General features: G+C 34.7%; 1 protein-coding gene across 2 annotated transcripts in view; it reads right to left on the bottom strand.

The window, feature by feature from the left end:
• Positions 1 to 4,322: 4,322 nt before the first annotated feature.
• MINDY2 (MINDY lysine 48 deubiquitinase 2) overlaps positions 4,323 to 25,365 on the bottom strand; it is an 83,867-nt gene continuing 62,824 nt past the window's right edge. Inside the window, exons 7-9 of one of the 2 annotated variants that reach the window (XM_047766250.1) lie at positions 13,336 to 13,509; positions 10,225 to 10,464; positions 4,323 to 8,673 (exon numbers count right to left, since the gene is read on the bottom strand). In XM_047766250.1, coding sequence (XP_047622206.1) covers positions 8,548 to 8,673; positions 10,225 to 10,464; positions 13,336 to 13,509 — 540 coding nt within the window. In that variant the 3' untranslated portion in view covers positions 4,323 to 8,547. Of the gene's footprint in view, positions 8,677 to 10,224; positions 10,465 to 13,335; positions 13,510 to 25,365 lie in introns of both variants that reach the window. The other variant, XM_047766249.1, reaches the window with a different exon arrangement.

A 25,365-nucleotide genomic window follows, 5' to 3' on the forward strand; every position in this document is an offset into this window, starting at 1 on the left:
AATTTTTCTCTTATTAATTTGTCTTCTGTATAGGAACCCAGCCAAGAACTTAGAGGGATAATTATTTTTCCTCCCCCTAAGACTTTGACATTGTTGAAGCAGCTGACTTTACTCTGGCTGATTTTTTCGGTCCTATATTCTTGACTTTTTTTTTTTTTGCTTTTTAGGGGCGCACCCATGGCATATGGATTTTCTCAGGCTAGGTGTCAAATCAGAGATAGAACTACCAGCCTATACCACAGCTCATAGCAATGGTGGATCTTAACCCACTGAGTGAGGCCCTGGATCGAACCCGAATCCTCATGGATACTAGTCAGGTTCGTTACCACTGAGCCACGATGGGAACTCCCTGCTCTTGATGTCTAATGCACTTAATTTTAAAATTTAATGCCACAGCTTTAAATCTAGGTCATTGATGATCCAAATCTTGGTCTTTCTTTTTAAGTCTAGTTTCCTGAGTTTTCCTTAATAAATGAAATAGTCCAAGGAGAATATGCCACCATTTCCAGAATCTTACCTGGAATTTATGATTATATTATCTATGTGTTCTAAAGTTTTGTTTGTTCCATGTTTTTCACTCTGGGCCATTCTGAGTCCAGGTTGATCTCAGCTCTAATGGTAGGATCAGCCTTATAATTGGAGAGAATTGAAAAATGTTTATTTTTATAAGGTTTAAGGGGCCTTCCTAATCTCAATCAATATTCTCATTTAAAGTTCTTAGTTTGGTATATCCTAGTCTGTTGTCCACAATCTCTTATAATCTATCAGCTGTTTTATTATGTATGACACTGTCAGTATATTATCTTTAATCTTTATAGCAATTTTAAAAAGAAATTATTCACTTTTAGAGATTAGAAAAGAGGCTGTGCAGAATTAACTTGCTCCAAGGCTAGTGAGTACAAAGGATGCTAATAGGCCTGATTTTGAAGATTTCTGTAGGGTTTGAAACAGATGTGACTGACAAAGTCAAGAGTCAGAATTTGAACACAGACATGGCCTAAACTGATCTGTCCCCTTGTAGATGTACTTGTGAGCACTGATTCTGGAGTCAGATTGCTTGGCTTCAAATCTCAGCTCCAACAAATTAATAAAGTGCATACTTCATATGATAATATAAAATGAGGAGAGACCCTATAAAAAGGACATGAAATGGCAAAAGAACAATGCTGCTTACTTCACTTTTGTTGAGGGTGCTCTTACCCAAGCTTTCTTCCATTGGTTCTAGGAGAATGCAGCATGATGATACCTAGGGAAAATCAGTGGAGTGTGGGGACAGGAGGGAAGGGGTTAGGATTTTGGTTCCTTCTACCTACATAACTTATGCTAAAGGGGAAAACCAATTTAATAACTCAGCTTACTTTTCTTATTTAAAGGGAAGGCAAGCAATAACTTACCACATCATATAGGTATTTGAAAAAAATTCCTCTATGCAGATGTAGATATGAAGTTTTGTTTAAAGTGCCAATTATCATGTAATATGTCAAGAAAATCAAGATAAATAAAACATGATCTCTGTTCTTAAAATGCTCATAGTCTAGAGCTTACGCACAATAATGAGGAGAAGTCTGCAAAACACTATGTAGAGTGATTAATTCTGCTTAGAAGCCTGGGGAGTCTAAGAAAGCTTTCACAGAGCAATGCCAGACATTGGCTGACAAAAACTGTTAGGCAAAACTTTATATTAGAATTAGCTTGGTGTAAAGAGAAAATGTTACCTTCTCAGGTCCCTCTAACTTTCTTCCAAGAGAAGTATCAGATATAAGAACTCTACCATTGGTAGTTAAAACTACTGTATGATTTAGAGTTGTTTCTTTGTTCACTGTCTGTTGAGGGAAAAACACTGTCTTTATCAAGAGTTGGTCCAAGTATGCTAAGAGTTAATCCTAGTTAAATGTGAATCAATGTTAATTCCTTATTTTCCCCCACTCATCTTAAATTTGTAAGCAGCAGCTTAATGAGATGAATATACATAGCAGAAAGACTTTTTGGTCTAAATATCAGATTTTATTGAAATAAAATATAATCTATAATAAAAAATACTAAGAGTGTTACCACTGGTTACAGTTTTAAGTATGTTAACAAAAAAAAAATCCAACATTTTAATCCAAGAATGATGCTATCCTTGTGGTACAATAACAAACATAAAATTAAATATTGAATAATACTGAATAATTCTTTCAGAAATATTTTGTATTTTCCCATCTATGTTAATATGCCTTTTTAAGGAGTATCCCTTTTAAGGAGTTTCAAAAGTGAAGCTTTTGAAACTGAAGACATAGTTTTTAGAATCAAATAGTTTTAGCATAATTAGCCTATAAAACAATAACTTTCTTTGATAGAAATTCAGTTCAACCCTATGCTAGGTTGCTTTTAGTGTCTTTATTAAAAAAATGTATCTCAATGCTCTTTTCTATCACTTTCTAGGGTTGCTGTTATTCTTAAACTGAAATTAAAGCTGGTCATAGAGCAAAACAGATGAATTATTCAGAAGTAGAAAGGGTATTAAGATAGTAAAGGAAAGAAGGAGAAAAAAATAGGCACTCATACACAATTTATATATTTCAGCTCTTTGAGAACTCTATTTCAGTTGGCCAATCTTGGCCTGGCACAAGGAGATCTATCATAGCAACCTCTTGACCCAAATAGCAGGGCAGTAAAGTGGAGAAAGAAAACTTGTTTCTTGTTACATTTCAAGATCACTTTCTCTGCCATCATCATACCACTTCACTTGCTATTCCCCAACATATGCTATTCCCCAATCCAATTGATTCTGCACAATTCAAGGAAGAAGACTCACATGCACTAACTTTAGGAAATGACTTTCAGGGTACCTCTGAAGTTTCACAAGTGGTGATTATCCCTTTTGCTGATTGTTGGGTAGCAATCATACATCAGTCTCCGATCATATTGTCCTACTTGTGATGTTTGGATCTGTGAAAACAATAGTTGTCATTTTATTGAGAAAGATATCCTTTAAACAGAAACCACTGGAAGCTTTTCAAGTCCTTGTCTTTAAAAATCTGTAATGCTCTAGGATATCTTATATACCTGGGAAAAAATTATTTCATACAAGTACGGTATAACAAAAACTGACAAAACTGAGAGATACACAGGACAGATTAATTGCTAATCTTAGTCTTAAAATGTAGTTAATTGGTTAGAACTGTTCTGCAAGTTATCTTATTTATAATGCTCATTTGGACAGGTCACTGATTTAGGAATTTAAATGGGCACTTCAGTTTCCTGAATTCCTATTTAAAGCTGTAACTACTAGAGCCAAATAAGCCAGGATCATTTTCAGAAGAATTTTTCTTTATCCACCTTCTAATATAGGAGGAACCTCTGCCTTTCAAGGTAGGCTATTACAGTAAGGATAGGTATACAGTTTTTAAAGTTAATGGTGACAAATTCTTAAGTAGTTTGAAAGAATTCTTTCTTAGAATTAACATCAGATGAAGTAGATAATAATGCAACTTTTTGTTCTTTAAGTCTACTGTGGTTTAAAGCAAGGCTTTATGTTTCTGCCCAGGTATTTCAACACCTTATCTGGGATAGTACCATGCCCTAAAAATTAGCTATCATAGGCAGACAAATCTAAACCTCACCCTTTCTTGGTTCAACAGGATGAAGCTAAACTTGAGGCAATAGTTGAAGACTTTTACCCTGTTTAAGTTAAATTTTTTTGAAATCAGAAAAGTGATATCAGAAAGGGGAATCCTTCATGTAAATATACATATACCCATCATGATTTATTGAACTCTAATTTCAAAAGGGAGAAACAATGGGATTAAGTAAGCGAACATGCATGTGTTAAGATTTAGATAAATCTTCAAAATAAGTTAAACTTACCAGGATCCTGCAATTTGTCCCTCAAACTCCATTATCTCTATTTTGCAATATATTTTGTTCAAGAACCCTTTGATTATAATTTTAGTTTCTTTTAAAGTGTCACTCGAAAAGAGTGACCACATTTTTTTCATGTTTTTTCAATAGCTTTAGAAGTGTTGGACATCAGTTAAAAAAAAAAAAAAAAAGACAATTACCAGAGGACCTAAGAACTCTGATTCCAATGAATTCTTTTACCATTTCCAATCACGTTCAAAAAGAAACTTAACTGTGCATTATCAAATGACATTTTAACACTTAAAAAACAAATAATTTAAACAGCCCTAAAAAGGACAGTACTTAAGAGATGTAAATGAATTCCACCCATGCAAGAAAGTTTACATATCAGTAACCTGATACCATTGTACTTTGTTCCATGAAGGAAGAGGCAAAGAAAATCTAAGTATTTAGATATATGAAAGACACTGAAAAAAAAATCATTTTTAATGCTTTTATTCTCCCAAAACATTCTTGGTTTTGATCCTCTTGCCCACAGAACACAAGAGCAATTGTAAAATACAATTTGGGAAGAAATGACGCCATACTCAAAGAGAATAATTTAATAAACTTTGAAAGCATTAAAAAATAACTGGCTTTAGAAATATTGTCATTGGGGAAAAAAACCTACACATTTAAGTTCAAAGATGTGTAATATTTAATGATTATTTCAGTAATAGTCTGTGCTTATATACTATGCCCATTATTCAAAATGTAAAGCACTAACAATGAGAATCCTTTGGATATTTAAGAGTAAATTGAGGCACAGAAAGTTTGCCCATGGCAAGATAAAAGCCAGGTTTTTAGACAAAATGATTAAGAATTTCATATTTCTTATTCATTAAAATACAAGTAATATATCATCTTTAATGCCTCCATCTTTTTATCAAATATTCATAAATTTACTATCATAGTTTAAATTTATGCCCAAGTATTCTGTGATAGGTAAAAGCGATAGGCTTTCCCTCATATTTTTATTTATTTATTTATTTATTTAGGCTGTACCTGGGGCATGTGGATGTTCCTGGGCCAGGAACAGAACTAGCGCCACAGCAGTGACCTGAGCCACTGCAGTGACAAGGCTGCATCCTTAACCCACTGCACCACATGTTTTTAAATAACTACACTGAATAGGAAAGTTAAGTGAAATGCAATCGATTTGCTTTTTGCTCTAAAAAATTTTTTCTTTAAATAAATGAGATTTAGGACAGTTCTAGAAATTCTTGCCTTGATATTTCTCTCCAGCAGGATTTTACAAATACCTGATTTATATGCCAACATTAATATAATTCTTTCCTTAAATATCTATTTGACTTCTAGTCCTCTTTCCTCTCCAGATCTCTGTCTCTTAGTGAACAGAGTTGGTGATTCATTGAAAACAAAATGTTAAGGTTTTGTGAAAGTAAAAAATGGTTAATGTTGTATTCAGTTAACTAATCTCTGATAGTAACTTGCTTAATTAAGATAAGATCAAGAAGTCTCAGGAAGAATTCAAAATATAATATGGGATAAATAGTCAAATAATAAATAGAAATGTGAGACAAAAAACCCCAGAGCTTAATTATATACTTAAATCTATGTGTCATTCAATTACCAACTTTAAACCTTGAAACATTTATACGTTACTTTACCTATACACATTGAACCACCATGCTGTAGGAAGCAGCCAATGCCAATTTTAGCTGCCTCAAATAGCTGGGTGTATGTGTTCCTAGAATGGTGATTCTTAATTTGAGGGAGAGTTGCCAGATTTCTTTGAAAACCTAATAGAAGTCATGGATCTGTGCTTCGGAAACACACACACACACACACACCACACACACACAGATGTATTTTTAAGTATTGATAACCTATTATAAATCACAGCATTATCAATTCAATAGTATTAGACATTAAGAAAATTTTTGTATTATTAATTATAATTTTCCATATTATAGTAATCAGCAGACTGGTTACTAACTTTAAGGAATAGGCTTTGAAAGTACAAGAAGGTGCAATGACTATATCCATTCATTCATCTGCCTCTTTTGCTAGCTCTAATAGTGACTGGTTGATGCAAATGTGCCCCTAATCTAGCCTATAAATCTTAAAAAATGGTTTAAGAACTAATTTCTGCTAGCAGTGTACATTTAATAATTTTCAAGCATTACAAAATACTGGGAAGGAAAGGCTTTAATATACCACTATCAAATTTCAATGTACTCAAACCAACAAAGAAATATCTGAATATGTAATTTGTTGCCTTGAACAAATATAAGAAAATAAAGACATAATAGCTCTAAATTCTTTATAACCTTCAAGGATGGGAAACCAGTATCTCTGAGATTTTTTAAAAAATAGAATTGAACATTTAATTTTTCCCCCACAGTATTCAAAGCAAACATTTTATCATTATTACGCTTGGTATATCAAACTGAATTCTAGGAATGTAAGAAAGTCTGACTTGGAAATATTACATAGAAAAAGGCTGAATTAACAAACACATTACATTTCTTAGTTATTTCTTATAAGTATACATTGATATCTACTTATCTGATAGTAGCATTGCTGGTTTTGAGTTTTGTCTCTTCTAATGGGAATGCAGAATGGCAGTGTTATCTTTGGAACAAATTAAGAAAGCAGTAACAACTAACAGAAAAATAACTTCTACACATATTTTTCAAGGGCAATAAATAGGTAAGTATATAATTATGAAAAAATGTTTCAAATATGGTTTTAAAAATTTCTCAAGATTTATTGTTTTTTCTTGATAAAATATAGTATACTATAGCTATTATCTGTTCTGGGAAAAACAAACCCTGAGGTTTGAGTTTCTTGCCTCAACCAATAGAGTGATTTCAAGAATAAACTTGGACTAAGGTCAACTTGTTTGAGCCAATAGAGAATTCTGTAGTACATTTGATTACTTTAGCAACATATGCATATTCTGGGTTATTATCAAGAGTACTGATAATATTTGGTGAGTACCAAATATTTTATATGAAAGATTTATACCCCAAAAAGGTTCTCTGGTGATTTATCATGCTATCATACAAAATTTAAAGGAATAACAAATGATATAACATAAACAGACATGTAATAGAGGAGGACATAAAGGATACAGCTTGACCCTGAATATTTCTCTTAGAATAATTTCTTCCATAAATAAGACTTTTACTTTTTACATATAGATTTATCCTATCACTGGTCTTGGAGTTATATAACATGGAGAATGTTAAGGACATAGCTTAAGAAATCGAGACAACATTTTTTTTTTTTTTTAGTCTTTTGTCATCCCAGACCTGGATGCTCAGGTTAGATAAAGATTCTCTTGAATAAACAAATTTACTGAGGCTTAGAATGTAATCACATAACTACTTGCAGCAGCAACAGTCTTATCAAAAAATGACTAAAACAAACTTTTAAATATAAAGCATATAAAAAGGCCTATTAAGGGTAGTTTTCCAAATGACAGAAATACAGGAAAATATGTGTTGCCTCATAATAAAGTTCAATAAATATTCTTTCTGAATCCTATAAACACTACATGATGTTATAGGTTTATTTGGTTCTCATAAGTTAAAAAAAATCTGATTGTTTTTTTACATAAATTCCTTCTAATTTTTATCCTCAAAGAAATTTTTAAAATGCTTTTCCACTAGACTCAGAGATTATCTCTAATATCCTTTCAGAAATGTGCTTTTTTGTTGGTATTAATAAGTATACTTAATTTTCTAGAAAATAAACATGATTTAAATTTTAAGGTTCAAGGTAATTCTAGAAAAAGGTAGACAATCTCCTTTTCTACATCTCCATATTTACAAGGCCCAGCATCCACTGTGGTTTGTTTCCTCCTTATACTCACTCATCACATTGTCAATAAATAGTAACAAGTGGTCCAAGTAACCTAGATTAAAGATTTCAAAATTCCTCAAAATTTTACAATACTACAAAGTCATTACGATCTAATTTTGATAAGATATGAGTATTAGTGTTATGTATTTTTTTGCTAATGGAAAAGAAATACAAATCTTTATCGTTTCTATCTAAATTAAATCCAAGCTCCATAATCAGTTCTCAAGATATATCTAAAATTTACATTCCTAAAGGTAAAGCTGTTCAAGGGCTGAACTAGTCCAATATACAACTGAGGGTTATTTATATTCTTGTTATCTTTGTCTCTCTCTCTCTCTTTTTTTTTCTTTTTAAATCTCTATATTAAACCTCTGGTTTCTCATGTATGAGATCATACTTTAACATTGAAAAATTAATTTCAGAAACTATTGTGCTAATATTTAGATTTGAGGAAGGAATCAGACAAAATCAATACCTCTATTCATTGTTAGAACAGAAGATAAAATAGCTTACTAACTGATATGAGTTATGAATGTCACTATGACACAAAATTTGCTGTGATTTGCTTATTTGGCTACAAGTGCATTATTTTTCATTAATGACAACACACAGCATTTCCAACTTGTAACATAAAACTCCAACTCATAAAGAATGTACTGTGTGACTTGGAAAAAGTCTGATTGTAACTAAGTAACAACCTTTCCCCTGAAAAACATGAACAAAATCCATTAGGAAATCAGGCACAGACGGTATTTATCAATTTTTCTTCCTTTCCTCCTGTGGTTTTGTTTCTGAAGACATATAGATGGTTCCAACAGAATCCAATATTTGTTACAAAATTACACAGCTATTTTTTTCCTTTTCTTTTTCTTTATCTTTTTCTCGAGGTTCCTTTCGTTTACGTTCACTATTCCCAGATTGTCTGCCACTTGATGGAGAGGCTTGTGCTGGTTGGCTCTGCTTCAAGAAAAATGAACAGGAAGAAATTACCTCAACTTTTCTAAATTACCTCAACTTTTCTTAGGCATGGTTATCTAGAAACAAAATCCACAATAGTGAAAGCAGTTATTAATGGAAAAAGGCTATTGCTGTAGAGAATTGTCATGTTACACAGTATCTGAGTAAATGTCTCTACCATTCAGGATAGATATAATTAACATATCCATTATTCTAAGTAAATCGAATTTCAAGCAATTTGACTGAAAACTCAAATTCAAGAAATATTTATGCTAAATTTTAGGAAATGCTAAAGAAAGTGACACCTTTTGGCAAACTACAATGATTTTCCAAGATTTCATTAAATACTATAACGAACAGATTTTAAAAGGAGGGGGGGAGATTCTGACAACTGAGAGTGTAAAATAAGTATATTCTGAAAGGAGAAGACTTTTTTAGTGAAAAGCTAATCATAACATAGTAGGTTTTAACTTTTAAGCTTGGTATAGTCATTATAACTAGAAATAGAACTGTTATACCTATTTTAATGGAGATTTTAAATATAGATTTAAAGTTTCATCAGACCGTAAAGGGCGTCATGCTTTCTTATATACCCAGATGAAAGGAACACTTCCATCATGGTACAGTTAAACATAAAAGAGAAGGAATTTTTTTTTTTTCATTTAATGAAATGAGATTTAACAAACAAACTCCTTAGTCACATTTTCAGTGCTTAAAACATTTAATGGGGAAAAGTGAGAAGTGGAAAGGTACTAACCTTTATTAAATACTTAGCACATTAGACATTGGATTAAATCCTAATAGTACTTGTTTTTAACCACATACCTAAGAGTTAAGTATTGTCTTCTATTTTACAAACAGGAAAAAGGAGGTTAAGAGAGGTAGAAAACTATGTTGCAACTAGTAAGGGGAGATAGAAGCAGGAAATGAAAATCCATATTTATCTGCCTCTAAAATTGAAATTCTTTCCAATAGTACCTCATACTGCCTTCTAACTGATAGAAAAGATTTGTTCACATTGGTTTGTAGTCTTTGAAGCTGCTAAGAACTTAAACATTTTGAAAAATCTTTTTTTTTTTTTTTTGTCTTTTTAGGGCCGCACCCATGGCATATGGAGGTTCCTAGGCTAGGGGTTGAATTGGAGCTGTAGCTGCTGGCCTACGCCACAGCCACAGCAACACTAGATCTGACTCGCGTCTGCGACCTACACCACAGCTCATGGCAACGCCAGATCCTTAACCCACTAAGTGGGGCAAGGGATCAAACCTGTGTCCTCAAGGATGCTAGTCAGATTCACTTCCCCGAGCCATGACAGGAACTCCAAAAATTTTGAAAAATCTTGCCATCAGAACCTCAGAAAAAAGTTTCACTAAATGAGAAATATATTAAGATAATCACAAATTTAGAACAATGTCATAAAACCCACGGATGCTAAAATGCTAACAGAATTGAGGAGTCAATATCTAATTTAAAAATGTTTTAATCCCAGAACAAATTTTTTTTATTGCTAGAGTGATCATTGTATTTAAGAATCAGAACACTAGTTTTTACCTGGGCCTGTGCAGAAGCAGAAGTAGAAGCAGAAGCAGAAGCAGAAGCAGAAACAGAAGCAGAAACAGAAGCAGCAGCTGCTGCTTGTTCCTGTTCCTGATAATATTGAGAAGCTCGTCTATCTTCTTCTTCTTGGAGTTTCTTTGCTAGTTCCAAATCACTGATTCCTTCAGGTATTTGTTCCCAATTGATCTCTTGGCTCTGCTGTTCTTGTTGTAGAGATAATGCCATAAGATAGTCCTAAGAAATTACATTATAACCATCTTTAGCTATGAGATTTACCCAAGAACTTGCATGTGTAAATATAGAGATTTCATCTGCAAGCCTCTGAGAATGGCTTTTAAAAAACACACAAGAGCTTAAATACAAAAATGCAAGTTATTTATTTCTGTTTGGGAGTTATAAACTTATTTCAGCGATGCTGCCATTATTATAAATATTTTAAAAATTTATTTGAAATACTTTCTAGAAGCAGTATATAAGGCATTTAAGGAAGCTTTAAAAAATGTCTATAAAAATTGAGACAAAATAAAAAAAGCATAAATAAGAAAGTTAGGATAACCATAATATCTTTACAGAGAGGCAACCATTGTTAACAATATACAGTCCACTTCATTTTTTCTATATTCAGATACAAATTCAAACACATCTCCCAACCCCTGAAACTATCACAATGTTTTCTTTTCCATTTAGTGTCATAAAAGTCTTATTTTAATAAAATTACAAGAACTTCGCAAAATTATTTACTTTTTTTTTTTTTTGGTCTTTTTAGGGCCACACCTGAGGCATAAGGAGATTCACAGACTCCAATCAGAGGTGTAGCTGCTGGCCTTCGCCACAGCCACAGCAACACTGGATCCGAGCTGTGTCTGCGACCTACACCACAGCTCACAGCAATGCTGGATCCTTAACTCACTGAGCAAGGCCAAGGATTGAACCCGTATCCTCATAGATGCTAGTTGGGTTTGTTAACTGCTGAACCACGATGGGTATTCCTACTAAATATTCTTTCAAAACATGATTTTTAAAGACAACATGGCTGCCCATCATAAAATCATATTCAGTTACTTAATCACACTCTTCCTCCTCCTACACACACACCCAGATTATTTCCTATGAAAGAAAGTGATGCATCTTTGGTTAAAAGTTACATTATCTAACTTATCCACTCTCTTCCCTCATTTTTAAAAGTTTTATTGAAGTATAGTTGATTTACAATGTAGCGATAATTTTATTGAGGTATAGTTGATTTACGTTTCTGTAAAACAAAGTGTTCAGTTATATACATATACACACATCCATTTAATATCCACTTTTATGAAGCGATATACTCTCAAAGTAAGAGAATTTTAAACAACCAAAGAAGATATATAAGAGGTTTTTGCCTGTGAAGACCTTATACTATCTATAATGATTATCTTACTGACATCAAGAATTTGTCTTTCAGGAGTTCCTGTTGTGGCGTAGTAGAAACAAACCCTACTAGTATTGATGAGGATGCAGGTTTGATACCTGGCCTGGCTCACTGGGTCAAGGATCAGCATTGCTGTGGGCAGTGGTGTAGGTCGCAGATGCGGTTGGGATCTGGTGGTGTTGTGGCTGTGGCATAGGCTGGTAGCTGCAGCTGCGATTTGACCTGTAGCCTTGGAACTTCCATATGCTGTGGGTGTGGCCCTAAAAAGCAAAAAAAAGAAAAAAAGAATTTGTCCTTCAAATTTTTCTCCTTAATTCTATAAACTCCACTCTTTGCCAAGTCCCTTCTTTGATACCTTTATAGATAATATCAATATTCTCATCATCTTACACTGTGGCAAACTATTGCTTTACTTCATTCCCTTTGCACCAATATTTTTTATATAGGGTATTTAGAAGAATCCTGTACATTTCTCTTAATATTTAAAAATGCCCCTGTATACCTTCTGAAGGAAAGTGAGTGTGTCAATAATTATAGCTGTCAAAGGAAAGCCAAGAGTCCTCGAAAGATTAGCATTTTTGGAATCAAGTATTCCTTTGTCTACTTATAACTTGCTATTCAAATTGTCATTATAGAACTTAATATAAAATATTAGTTGGTCAAATACCTGCCTCCCCAACTAGACTGCAGAATCCTTGAGGACAGGACTGAATGATTTAGTGTCCCCAGGACCTAGTTATAGTGCCAGGAACACAAGTGCTTAATGAACACTGGCTAAATTAATAGTCTCTATGCACTTAGTGTTATCAGCAAAACATGTGGCAACTGTTTAATATACCATATTTCCCCCTCAGTTGAAGAAAGTGTCACATCACTGTTATACTTCTAGTAATAAACATACTTGTGGCTCCAGGCCTCCTCACCTAGAGCAGGCAAAAATCTCATCTATCGCAGTTCTAAATAAGAATTCTACTCAGTAGTGCTCCTATGATAAATTGTCCGTTCCTCCTTACTTTGGGCTCTAAGGCTTTTGTGTCTTATTAGAGTCCTACTCTTTACCCAGTGCATGGTATCTTCAAGATTCCCTCTTTTCTACTTTTTTTTTGACTAGCCAAGATAGATCTCAAATATGTACTTGTCTATTCATCTCTACCACCAAGGCTAAACTGTCATCACCTCTTGCTTGGATTGTGAGTCTGCTTTACACATGTGCCCTTCCTATACATCCTCCACATAGCAGGTTCTTAAAAAGGTAAAGTAGTGCTCGCTTTGGCAGCACATATACTTAAATCGGAACGATACAAAAAAGATGAGCATTTTATATTTTTTATAGAAGTAGAAATATAATATTGCACACACGAAACAATGTTATAAACTAATGTTACCTCAACTTAAAAAAGGTAAGATAGATCATGTCATTTCCATGTTTAACACTTGGCATATCTTCCCTACTACAATTAGATTAAAATTTAAACTCTTTACCATGACCTTCACAGTTCAATATAATCTCGCCTTCTGAACCAGTATATAATTAATGTACATATAGAATGATCACTTACCAGTTTAGGAAGTGTCAGGAAAATTTCACAAGTATATTAATGGACAAATCTTTAGTTCAAACTTTTGGGTAGCTAAATTCACATCTGAAAGGAATAAGCATTTTAAACAATGTGAAGAAGATGAAACAACAGATTTACCTGATCTATCTGATCTTGTTGACCTCTGTATACGGTTTCAGGATCTGAAGGAGGCCGTAGATGAAATTCTGAGTCACAGAAATTTCCATCACCATCAACATTGTGTAGGCTTTCCCAAACAACTTTTTCTTCAGTGAGAAACCCCTGGTCTGTTACCAACAAATACAGTAGACCCTTGATAAGAAATAAGAAAAAAAAATTTGTTAAATCGATTAAAACTAGTTAATATTTAAATTTTATAATCTGTTTAAAACATAAAAATTATTCCTACTAGTTAGATGTGCACAATATAATAAACAGTAGACAGAGTATATAATCCTATTTGCTCCCTGAATTATATCCACATGGCTTTGAATATAGTTCATAATTGGTATACTACAGTGTAAAAAGAAGAGTTCTTGGCATGCTCGTCTAATTTATAACTTATAAATAGACTTTGGGGATTTATAATCTCATTTTATAAAATAGAAAAGAAACCAAGTTCCTAAAAATATACATCAGATAACAGATAAGGCATAGTCACAATAAAATATCACATTGCCTGTTTTTTTAAAAAAAAAAAAAAAACGTATATAACTAACCAACCCATACCAATTTTTCCTTTCTCTGCACCATTAACTGCTCTTAATTTATACACCAAAATTACTTTGTACTTATTTCTATTGTAGCACTGAATCACATTGCATAATGATTGTGTTTTCCTGCCTTGTTCTCGGACTATATTTTTAAATTTCTCTATCTCTGGGCCTAGTGTAGAGTGTATCATAAAGCTTTAGCCTAATATTTATTAAGTCAATCAATGAACTCCTAATGTATTTACAGTCACTACTAGAGAATTTATTATTGATCTCTAACAGTTCAGATGCACTAGTTCTAACGCCAGTTATATGTGAAGTGTCCCGAATATACCATATAGGGTTTGTAAGCCATTTTTTTCTTCAGATTTGCTGAGGATTTACTTGCTCAGAGTTCCCACTGGTTAATATAATGTTTATTACTGCACAAGAATCATACATTTCGTGTTCTCACTTATACACAATCTTAATAATAAGAAATTCCTTTAAATAATTTGGTGGTGATGGCAGAGAAATTACTAATAAATCTGGAAGTTTAAAAAAATGATGTAATTATTATTTTTGAACATTTACTTCTGTCTAGCACTGTGGAACATAGCTCTTCCTAAAATAAAAATTCTTTTTTGTTGTCTAGTAGTAGGTATATTCAAGGATCAGCTATAGATACTGATCAATTTAAAAGGCCACTGAAATTACTACAGTGACATGAAAATTGTTCATAAAGAAAAACATTTTAAGACACAGTCACTACCAGAGAATTTATTATTGATCCTGTTGTGGCTGGGTGAGTTAAGGACCCAATGTTGTCTCTGTGAGGAAGCAGGTTTGATCCCTGACCTTGCTCAGTGGGCCAAAGATCCGGTGTTGCCACAAGCTGAGGTATAGGTTGCAGATGTGGCTCAGATCTGGCATTGCTAGGGCTGCGGTGTAGGCTGGCAGCTGCAGCTCTGATCTGACCCCTGGACAGGAATTTCCATATGTTGTAGGTGTAGCCTTAAAAAAAGAAAACAAACAAACGAACAAAAAAAAAAAGAAAGAAAGAAAAAGAAAAAGAAAAGAAAGAAAAAAGATCATTTTGGGATAAAGTTCAAAGACAGTGTTTTTTTTTAATGATTTTTATTTTTTCCATTATAGTTGATTTATAGTGTTCTGTCAGTTTTCTACTGTACAGCAAAGTGACCTGGTCACTCACACACACACACACACACACACATTATTTTTCTCATATTATCCTCCATCATGCTCTATCACAAGTGACTGGATATAGTTCCCAGTGCTATACAGCAGGATCTCATTGCTTATCCATTCCAAATGCAATAGTTTCCATCTATTAACCCCAAATTCCCAGTCCATCCCACTCCCTCCCCCTCGCCCTTGGCAACACAAATCTGTTCTCCAATTCCGTGAGTTTCTTTTCTGTAGAAAGTTTCATTTGTGCTGTATATTAGATTCCAGATATAAGTGATATCATATGGTATTTCAAAGACAGTGTTTTCAGCAAAAATTAAGTCCAGGCTCGTGTTTGTTTTACGTTTTTTTAATGGCTGCACCCACAGCATACAGAAATTCCTGGGCTAGGAATTTTATTTGAGCTACAACTGCAACCTACATCATAGCTGTGGCAATGCTGGATCCTTTAACCCACTGTGTTGGACTGGGGATCAAACCCATGCCTCCAGAGACCTGAGCCACTGCAGTGGGCTTAACTTACTGTGCCACAGAGGGAACTCCTCATGTTTTGTTTTGTTTTTGTTTTTTCTATCAGGTATGTTCCAAGTCATCAAATACTGAATGCTTACCATATGCTCAGCACCACGCCAACTACTTGAGGATTCAAATCATGGATAGTAATGATCCCACCTCACTCTAGTATTAGGTGCCCCTGTATTCATTTTCCACAGAATCCTGCACTTAACACGACCATTAACTCTTAATATACTGAATTGTAGTTGTCTGTTTACTTACCTATCTCTCAAACATTTCAAGCTCCTTGAGAACCACAGACATGTTTTACTCACCATGCATCCTTACTACCTAACATTTTTAATACCCAGGTAGGATCTACCTTGTCCTAGGATAACTTAAGAGAAAAACTAGCTTTCTACTGAATAGATCTGACCCATCTGTTTATACTTACAAGTTTCAACACTATATTATACAATATCTAAGTTTTACAGTTTATTTTATGTTGATCATCTATTAGATTGGTTGTTTGTTGGGAAGGAACTATTATTAATAATTATTCTCCAAATGACACTTTAGGACAGATAAATTCTGCGAGTGCCTCTACTGAAAGCTTTTAATTTTTTTTTGTCTTTTTAGGGCCATACACGTAGCATATGGAAGTTCCCAGGCCAGAAATTGAATTGGAGCTGCAGCTGCTGGCCTATGCCACAGCCACAGCAATGCAAGATCCTAGCTGCGTTTGCGACTTATACCACAGCTCGCAGCAATGTCAGATCCTCAACCCACTGAGCAAGGCCAGGGATCAAACCTGCATCCTCATGGATACAAACTGGATTCTTAACCTGCTGATCCACAATGGGAACTCCTATTGAAAGCTATTATTATCCATAGCATATGATTATTTGTAAGTTTTAACTAAAAGGGTATCATTTCTTGGTATAGCTGATCTGTTTTCTCATGGACCATCAGCCTCAATTTCCCCCTCCTTTAGATCTTGACAATTTTCAAAAACAGGCCTATAAATTGTCCATTGTCAACAATACTGGTTATTACTCAACAGTTTCTTGACATAACTGCGGTATAAGAGAGCAAATCATGTATTAGCATATTACTGAACAAAGTAGGCCCATTTGTTTCTGAGTGTCTACAATTAAATCACCATCAAGCATATTTGTTTTTGGGGAACTCCCACTGTGGTGCAGCTGGTTAAAGATCCAGTGGTGTCTCTGTGGCAGCATGGGTTCAATCTCTAGCCCAGCACAGTGGGTTAAGGATCCAGCAGTACTGCATCTGTGGCATAGGATTTGGTCCCTGGCCCAGAAACGTCCACATGCTGCAGGTGTGCCCATTAAAAATAATAACAGGAGCTTCCACTGTGCTCAGCGGTTAATGAACCCCACTAGTATCCATGAGGACACGGGTTCAACCCCCAGCCTCACTCAGTGGGTTAAGGATCTGGCATTGCGATGAGCTGTGGTGTAGGTAGCAGATGCGGCTCAGATCCTGTGTTGCTGTGGCTGTGGTGTAGGCCAGCAGCTGTAGCTCTGATTTGCCCCTAGCCTGGGAACCTCCATATGCTGTGGGTGAGGCCCTAAAAAGAAAAAAAATTATAAAAAAGATTATTTTTGTATCCCAACACTCCTGTTACACTACCTAGTCAAAGCTTTCTTTTCTCAGCCTTAAATCTTCTTCCTGATCTCACTTGCTAGTCACTAAAATATTAATTTCATAAAAATAACACGGATTGCATATACTAAGTTCATAAATTATTTATTAATGTATAAAATATGTCATTTATTATATAAAAATAAAGAAACAAGGAGCTCCTGTTGTGGCTCAGAAATTTAAGAGCCCAACAGTGTCCATAAGGATGTGGGTTCTATCCCTGATTTCACTTAGTGATTTAAGGATCTGGCATTGCCACAGGCTACAGCACAGGTCACAGATGTAGCTCAGATCTGGTGCTGCCATGGCTGCGGTGTAGGCCTGCAACTGAAGCTCGGATTTGACCCTTAGCCCAGGAACTTCCATATGCTGCAGGTACAGCCATAAAAAAAACCCAGATAACATTAATAAATTTTTTCCTGAATCTTTTATTTTTTATTTTTAAATTTTTTGGTCTTTTTTTAGGGCTGCACTTGTGGTATATGGAAGTTCCCAGGCTAGAGATCAAATAGCAGCTGTAGCTGCTGGCCTATGCCACAGCCACAGCAATGCCAGATCCGAGCCATGTCTGCCACCTACACCACAGCTCACAGCAACACCAGATCCTTAACCCAGTGAGCAAGGCCAGGGATCAAACCTGAATCCTCATGATTTGTTTCTGCTGAGCCATGATGGGAACTCCTGATTCTTTTATTTTTTATTTTTTCCATTTTGTAAAGTTTTATTGAAGTATAGTTGATTTACAATGTTGTGACAATTTCTCCTGTAGAACAAAGTGATTCAGTTATACACACCACATCTATTCTCTTTCATTCTTTTCCCACATAGATTATCACAAAATATTGGATAGAGTTCCCTGAGCTACACAGCAGGTACCCATTGGCCAATCATTTCATATACCTCAGTGTGCATATGCCAATACCAAACCCCCAGTCCATTCCTCCCCACCTCTACCTATCCCCTTTGGTAACTGTAAGTTTGTTTTCAAAGTCTGTGCATCTGTTTCTGTTCTTCAAATAAGTTCATTTGTGTCCTTTTTTTAGAGTCTACATACAAATGATATCATATGATGTTTGTCTTTTACTGTCTAACTTCACTTAGTATGATAATCTCTAGGTCCATCCATGTTGCTGCAAATGGCATTATTTCATGCTTTTTTATGGTTGAGTAATATTCCATTGTATATATGTACCACATCTTCTTTATCCATTCCTCTGTTGATAGATATTTAGGCTGCTTCCATGTCTTGGCTATGGTAAATAGTACTGTAATGAACATTGGCGTGCATGTATCTTTTCTAATTATAGTTTTCTCCAGATAGATGCCCAGGAGTGGGACTGCTCAATCATATGGTAGTTCTGTTTTTAGTTTTCTGAGCAATCTCCACATTGTTTTCTATAGTGGTTGTACCAATTTACATTCCCACCAAAATGTAAGAAGGTTCCCTTTGCTCCACACCCTCTCAAGTATACATTGTTGGTAAATTTTTGATGATGTTCATTCTGGCTGGTGTGAGGTGGTACCTCATAGTAGTTTTGATTTGCATTTCTCTAATATTTTATGATGCTGAGCATCTTTTCTTCTGTTTTTTTTGGCTGTATGTATGCCTTCTTTGGAGAAATGTCTATTTACAACTTATGCTCATCTTTTGATTGATTTGCTTGTTTTTGTGATATTGAGCTGAATGAGGTATTTGCATATTTTGGAGATTGATCACTTGTCAGTTGCTTCATTTGCAAATTTTATTCTCCCATTCTGTTTTCCTTTGCTGTGCAAAAACTTTTAGTTTAATTAGTCCCATTTGTTTATTTTTACTTCACTTTCATTACTCTAGGAGGTATATCTGAAAAGATATTGCTGCTGTTTATGTCAGAGAGTGTTCGGTCTAGGTTTTCCTCTAAGGGTTTTATAGTATCCAGTCTTATAGCAGGTCCTTAATCCACTTTGATATATATATTTTTTTCTTTTTGTGGCTGTACTTGTGGCATATGGAAGTTCCCAGGCTAGGGGTCAAATTAGAGCTGCAGGTGGAGGCCTACGCCACAGCCATGGCCACACTGGATCCAAGCTGCATCTGTGACCTATGATGCAACCCGCAGCAATGCTGGATTCTTAACCCACTGAGTAAGCCAGTGATTGAATCCATATCCTCATGGACACTATGCCGGGTTCTTAACAATAGGATATCCCCATTTTGATAATTTTTTATAATTTTTTAAAGTGGGCAATTAGATCACAAAAGAGGACTGAATGAAAGCATATTCTATCTAAAATACCCTGATAATTCTATGTATGGTATAAGTTACTTGTATTAACAATATATACAATATTATCACAATTTGTAAATTAATAAAATAGAAGAAAAGCTGATAATGTAATACAAAAATTAAGTAATTCTAGCCTTTAAAATACAGAAGAAAGTAGTTCTCTTGTGGCCTAGTGGTTAAGGACTTAGCATTGTCACCGATGTGGCTCAGGTTTGATTCCTATAAGCAAAGAACATGGCCAAAAATAAAAAATAAAAATAAGGAAGCCAGAGGAAATCATTGCCCCAATATTTTTGGTTAATTAACTTGGATTCTAATGATTTAAAGTCTTTGAACCTTAGTTTTCTTATAAAGTGAAAGAGGCAGTGATAGCAAAGAATTTCTAAGATATTTTATAATTGAAGGAGGAACTTTACTCCCACTAACAAACATCAATCTCATCTACAAATATCTTTCTCATCCACCCAGAGAGGTAGAGTTGTTGAAACTGCGTAGTTAAAAGTCAGACTGGAGAGAAAAAGAAAGACGAATACCGTATGATATCACTTACATGTGGAATCTAAAATATGACACAAATGAAACTATGTCTGAAACAGACTCACAGACTTATGATTGCCAAGGCAGTGGGGAAGAGGGGTGTATTGGGAGATGGGGTTAGCAGGTGCAAACTGTTATATATAGAACTGATACACAACAAGGTCCTACTGTATAGCAGAGGGAACCATATTCAATTTTCAGTATCCTGTGATAAATCAAGCTGCATGGTCTTGGGCAAGTTACTTAGGGCTTTAAGCCCGTTCTCTCAGATGTCAAGTGGGAGTAATAATATCCACACCTCACTGAGGAGTTGTGAAAATTAAATGATATAATGAATGTAAAGTGCTTAGTATAATGCAAGACACATGAATAGCCCCTAAATCTGTTGTACTTTCTGTATCTATCTTCTTTTCCTGCCCCTTATTTTTAATAAAAGATGGAGCTTTCTGCTTGTACTATAGAATCACTTCTCTTACTGTTACCATATTTCTCTCCCCTTCCCACGTTTTAAAAAATTTAGGAAAAAAGTGATAATTTTTGATGTATCAACCACACTTTAAAAATATCTTAAGGAGGTCCCGTCTTGGCGCAGTGGTTAACGAATCCGACTAGGAACCATGAGGTTACAGGTTCGATCCCTGGCCTTGCTCAGTGGTAACGATCCAGCGTTGCCGTGAGCTGTGGTGTAGGTCACAGACATGGCTCTGATCCTGCGTTGCTGTGGCTCTGGCGTAGGCCGTCGGCTACAGCTCCAATTCGACCCCTAGCCTGGGAACCTCCATGTGCCGCGGGAGTGGCCCAAGAAATGGCAAAAAGACAAAAAAAAAAAAAATATATATATAGATATATATATAGATATATATATATAGATATATAGATATATATATAGATATATATATAGATATATATATAGATATATATATAGATATATATATAGATATATATATAGATATATATATAGATATATATATAGATATATATATATAGATATATATATAGATATATATATAGATTATATATATAGATATATATATAGATATATTATAGATATATATATATATATAGATATATATATATAGATATATATATATATCTCCTAAGTGAATTTTTACTTAAGTGAATTTTCACTATCATCTCAAAGAAAAAAGTGGACAAACATTTCTTTAACATGGACTTAGTACTTATCTTAAAATGTGTCTCCTTCTAAACTACTTTTCACTCTAACTTCTAAGTGTAAAGTAAAAAAAGCAAAACAAATACAAACCAATCTCTAAATGTAAAGTAAAAAAGCAAACAATTAAAAGCCAACCTCTGGATTATGGTTATGAACATAACCCAGAGAGATGCCGATACTTTAAAACCAAGAGGATATAAAGATCGATATGGGAAAGGGATGATCACAGGTAGTCACAGTGGTGAAATAACTAGGCAGATGTCATTATTTAATGAAAGATCTAAAAGTGAAGTAATCTAGACAAGGAACAAGGAATCAGAAGTTTACCTTACTCTAAAGCAAGCAGGAAGTATTAGAGAAGTGGAGGAGAATCATTAAAATAAAACAGAATAGCTGGAGTTCCTGTTATGGCTCAGTGGAAATGAATCTGGCTAATATCCATGAGGATGCAGGTTTGATCTCTGGCCTCGCTCAGTGGGTTAAGGATCCGGCATTGCCGTGAGCAGTGGCATAGGTTGCAGACGTGGCTTGGATCTGGCGTGGCTGTGGCTGTGGCTGTGGCTGTGGCATAGGCCAGTGGCTACAGCTCCAATTCGACCTCTAGCCTGGGAACCTCCATATGCTATGGGTGCAGCCCTAAAAAGGCAAAAAAAAAAAACCCCAAAAACAAAAAAACAAAACAAAACAAAAAAAACAAAAAACCCCCAGAATAGCTAGATCTTGGATAGAGAGTTATATATATGACTAATATTCATGATCACATGGATAACTTGAGAAGTAGAACAGATCTAAGTGGGTCTGTTTCTAGGAAAGTGTGGATTTATTTACAACCCATTTTTATACTTTCAAAATTTCCTATCTGGATAAAAAGTCTTCTCACTATTTAGAACCACAGGAATGGCCCTGAAAATATCTGCTCTCTCACTAGCATATCTGCTCTCCTGCTGTTTTCAGATGCTCATCTAGTTAGGCTGATGAAAAGCACAGATCTTTATAGGCTCATTTGCTCAATGTGGATTTGCCAAGATGATCTGCCCAGTTTAGCTGTACAAGATTAGATGAAATTACATGTAGAAAGGGAATATACGTGATAGCAGAAAGTGGGGGTGTATGTATTTGTTGCCAATGCACAGATGAGGGAAGAACAGTTTAATCAAGGGTTCATGGAAAGTGCTATTACAACAAATAACTAATAAGTGCTAAACTTGATTGCTTTGCCAAAATGGAAGAAAGAGCAAAGGTACTAGTCCATAGTTTAGGAATAGTAAACCACAAAACCAGGAATGATAAGAGGACTTTCCAACAATAGGAAGTCAATTGGTATCTGTTGTCAGAGAAAATGTCATGAGAGGCTGTGCAATCAAAACCATAGATCATAGTTGGGAAGTGTGAAGCTGATTGATAGTTTACTATATTAATCAGGAATAAAGAGGGAAAAAAGCATAAAAATAGGAAAAAAAAGTCAATTTGACACATCCTCTATGACTCTGTGATGACAGAAAGCCTAATAAAAAGTCTATGGAAATGGAATCATAAAGTTAGTAAACAGAGAATACTTTGCCCAGTTTTAGAAATATGATTTGATGTACAGAGTCACCAAAATGTTCAACCAAACAGAAGATTTGCCCCTGACTCTATCGGAAGTCTAGAGACAGGAGTTAGAACAGAAATATAGTACTAGACAATGTTTCTTTTGGTCAAACAAAAGCGCATAGCTCATAAATCTCTGGAGTTTCAAAGGACGAAAGATTTTCACATACAAGTTAGATTTCAGTAAATTCCTAAGGAAATTGGCACAACCTATGAAGAAACTAGAGATTACCTTTCTTAGGTAATCCTATTTGTCTTAACATGGACTTCTTCCTTGTTGGTCTTGGTCCTGAGACAATAATGGCAAATGATATGATATGGGTACCAAAAAGCATAAATATCCTTTCTGCAAATCTTACCCAAAGTAAGCCTCACTAACAAAATAACAGACTTACAGATACTTCTGACTGATTGCCAACTTATTATAGACTAGAAGTTTATTATTATTACAAGTCCCTAGTTATAGATACTATATTTATCTGTAGTAGAAAATACTCTATCCAGATATCAAATTTATTTATTTTTGTTGAAATATATCTGGGATTCCATGGGATGAACTGTGTTTTTACTCTAGGTATTCCAAAGAGTTCATAGGGTAAGAAAATGTAAAATAAAGTGATCATTAAATATGAATGCATAAAATGGCACTAAAATCTCAGTGTCCTTCAAATGTGAAATGTTGGAAGGCCTTATGAAGATCTAATGCAGTATTAAAGTAGCCATATTTTGTTGGAAAAAGCAGCTTTCTAGTTTGTCCTTATTTATATCCTTGTTGTATCACAGGTTCCCTGGGGCTAAAGTACGGAAACTCTGAGAACCTGGGAATTAATGGTATAGAACAATCATGTTAATGGTGAACAGATTTAATAGAAGAAATTTACAATCTTCTACCTTATTTCCTTATGAAGAAAATGAATACCACACCGGAGAAACCCCTTCCATAAATTTTATTAAGTATTCCCTTAGGACTTCTAGTTCTACACCCACAATCAAAAAAGTATTATAGATTTTGTTGTAAGTCAGTTAATCAGTCACTAGGTCAATGAGGAGGGAAAGTTTCTATGATTCTCATAAAGAATGTACTCGTTGAATACTCTGCCAGAGGTAAAGCAGTATCTAAAGACCTTCATATCTGGGGAGTTCTCTTGTAGTACAGCAGGTTAAGGATCTGACATTGTTACTGCAATAGCTCGGGTCACTGCTGTGGCAAGGGGTCAATCCTTGGCCCAGGAGCTTCCCATATGCTGCAGGTGAGGGAAAAAAAACCGCTCAGAACTAGAAAGATGGTTCAATGGGACTATAGGAGATAGAACTGAGAGGATTATAATGAAACATATATAGATAGCCCAAAGACCCAAAAGATTCCTGGAAAACCCAGAATTGGAATCATATTAAAAAGAAGTTACTTCACCAAATATAATACATGGCCCTTGATTAAATCCTGGTTTGAACAAACTATTCATAAAATCATGTGGGGGGACAAATGGGAAATTTAAATATGGACTCAGTATGAGATGATATTAAAAATGATAGATAATTATGTTAGGTGCAATAATGGTACTGTGATTTGAAAGGAAATATTCTTGCTTAGAGAGACATGTTGAAGTATAAGCAAAAATTTAAAAAGATGAAAAATAATACAATGTCAAAATTATTAAAAGTTTGTGATGAATGTAATAGGAACACATTAAATTAGTTTCATTTCATCTCTGTAAGTTTGCAATTTTTCATAATAAAAAGTAAAAGACAATACTACTGTTTCAGTTTGGTGGTCACTATTGCAAACAGTAGCAATTCTCCCTGGTGACTGTCCACAGGATAGTTGTTCCCATTTATCCCCTCTATAAAAATACAACTACCTTAGTAGTTCCTGCTGCTGCTGTGGTACATGAGTTAAGAATCTGAGTGCAGCAGCTGGGGTCTTTGTGGAGGTGCTGGTTCAATCCCCAGACTGGTGCAGTAAGTTAAAGGATCCTGCATTGCTGCAGGCTTGAGTCATAGCTGCAGCTCAGATTCAGTCCCTGACCGGGGAACTTCCACATGCAGCAGGTGCAGCCATTTAAAGGAAAAAAAAAAAAAAATATATATATATATATATATATATATACACATATATATATACAGGACTACCTTGTAAAGAATGGTATTTTATCTGATCTAGGCAAACATTTATAACTTTGGACAATATCATCATGTACCTAAATTCCTTCGTTGCATTTACTTAACAAAGTCCCAAATCTAGAACAACACTTGATCTTAGCCAAAAGGCCAAGAAGCGATCCAAATCTAGAATAACAAACTACCTTCACCAGGCCTATACTCTGATGAATACCTCCTACAGAAAAATCACACAAATGGCACATTCATAAGCTGTGGTGTAGGTGCAGATGTGGCTTGGATCCCACGTTGCTGTGGATGTGGTGTAGGCCAGCAGCTTATAGCTCTGATTAGATCCCTAACCTGGGAACTTCCATATGCTGCAAGTGCAGCTCTAAAAAGCAGAAAAAAAGAAAAAAAAAATCCATTTCTTTTGACT

This window comes from Phacochoerus africanus, chromosome 2, assembly GCF_016906955.1.
Source record: "Phacochoerus africanus isolate WHEZ1 chromosome 2, ROS_Pafr_v1, whole genome shotgun sequence".
NCBI lineage: Eukaryota > Metazoa > Chordata > Mammalia > Artiodactyla > Suidae > Phacochoerus > Phacochoerus africanus.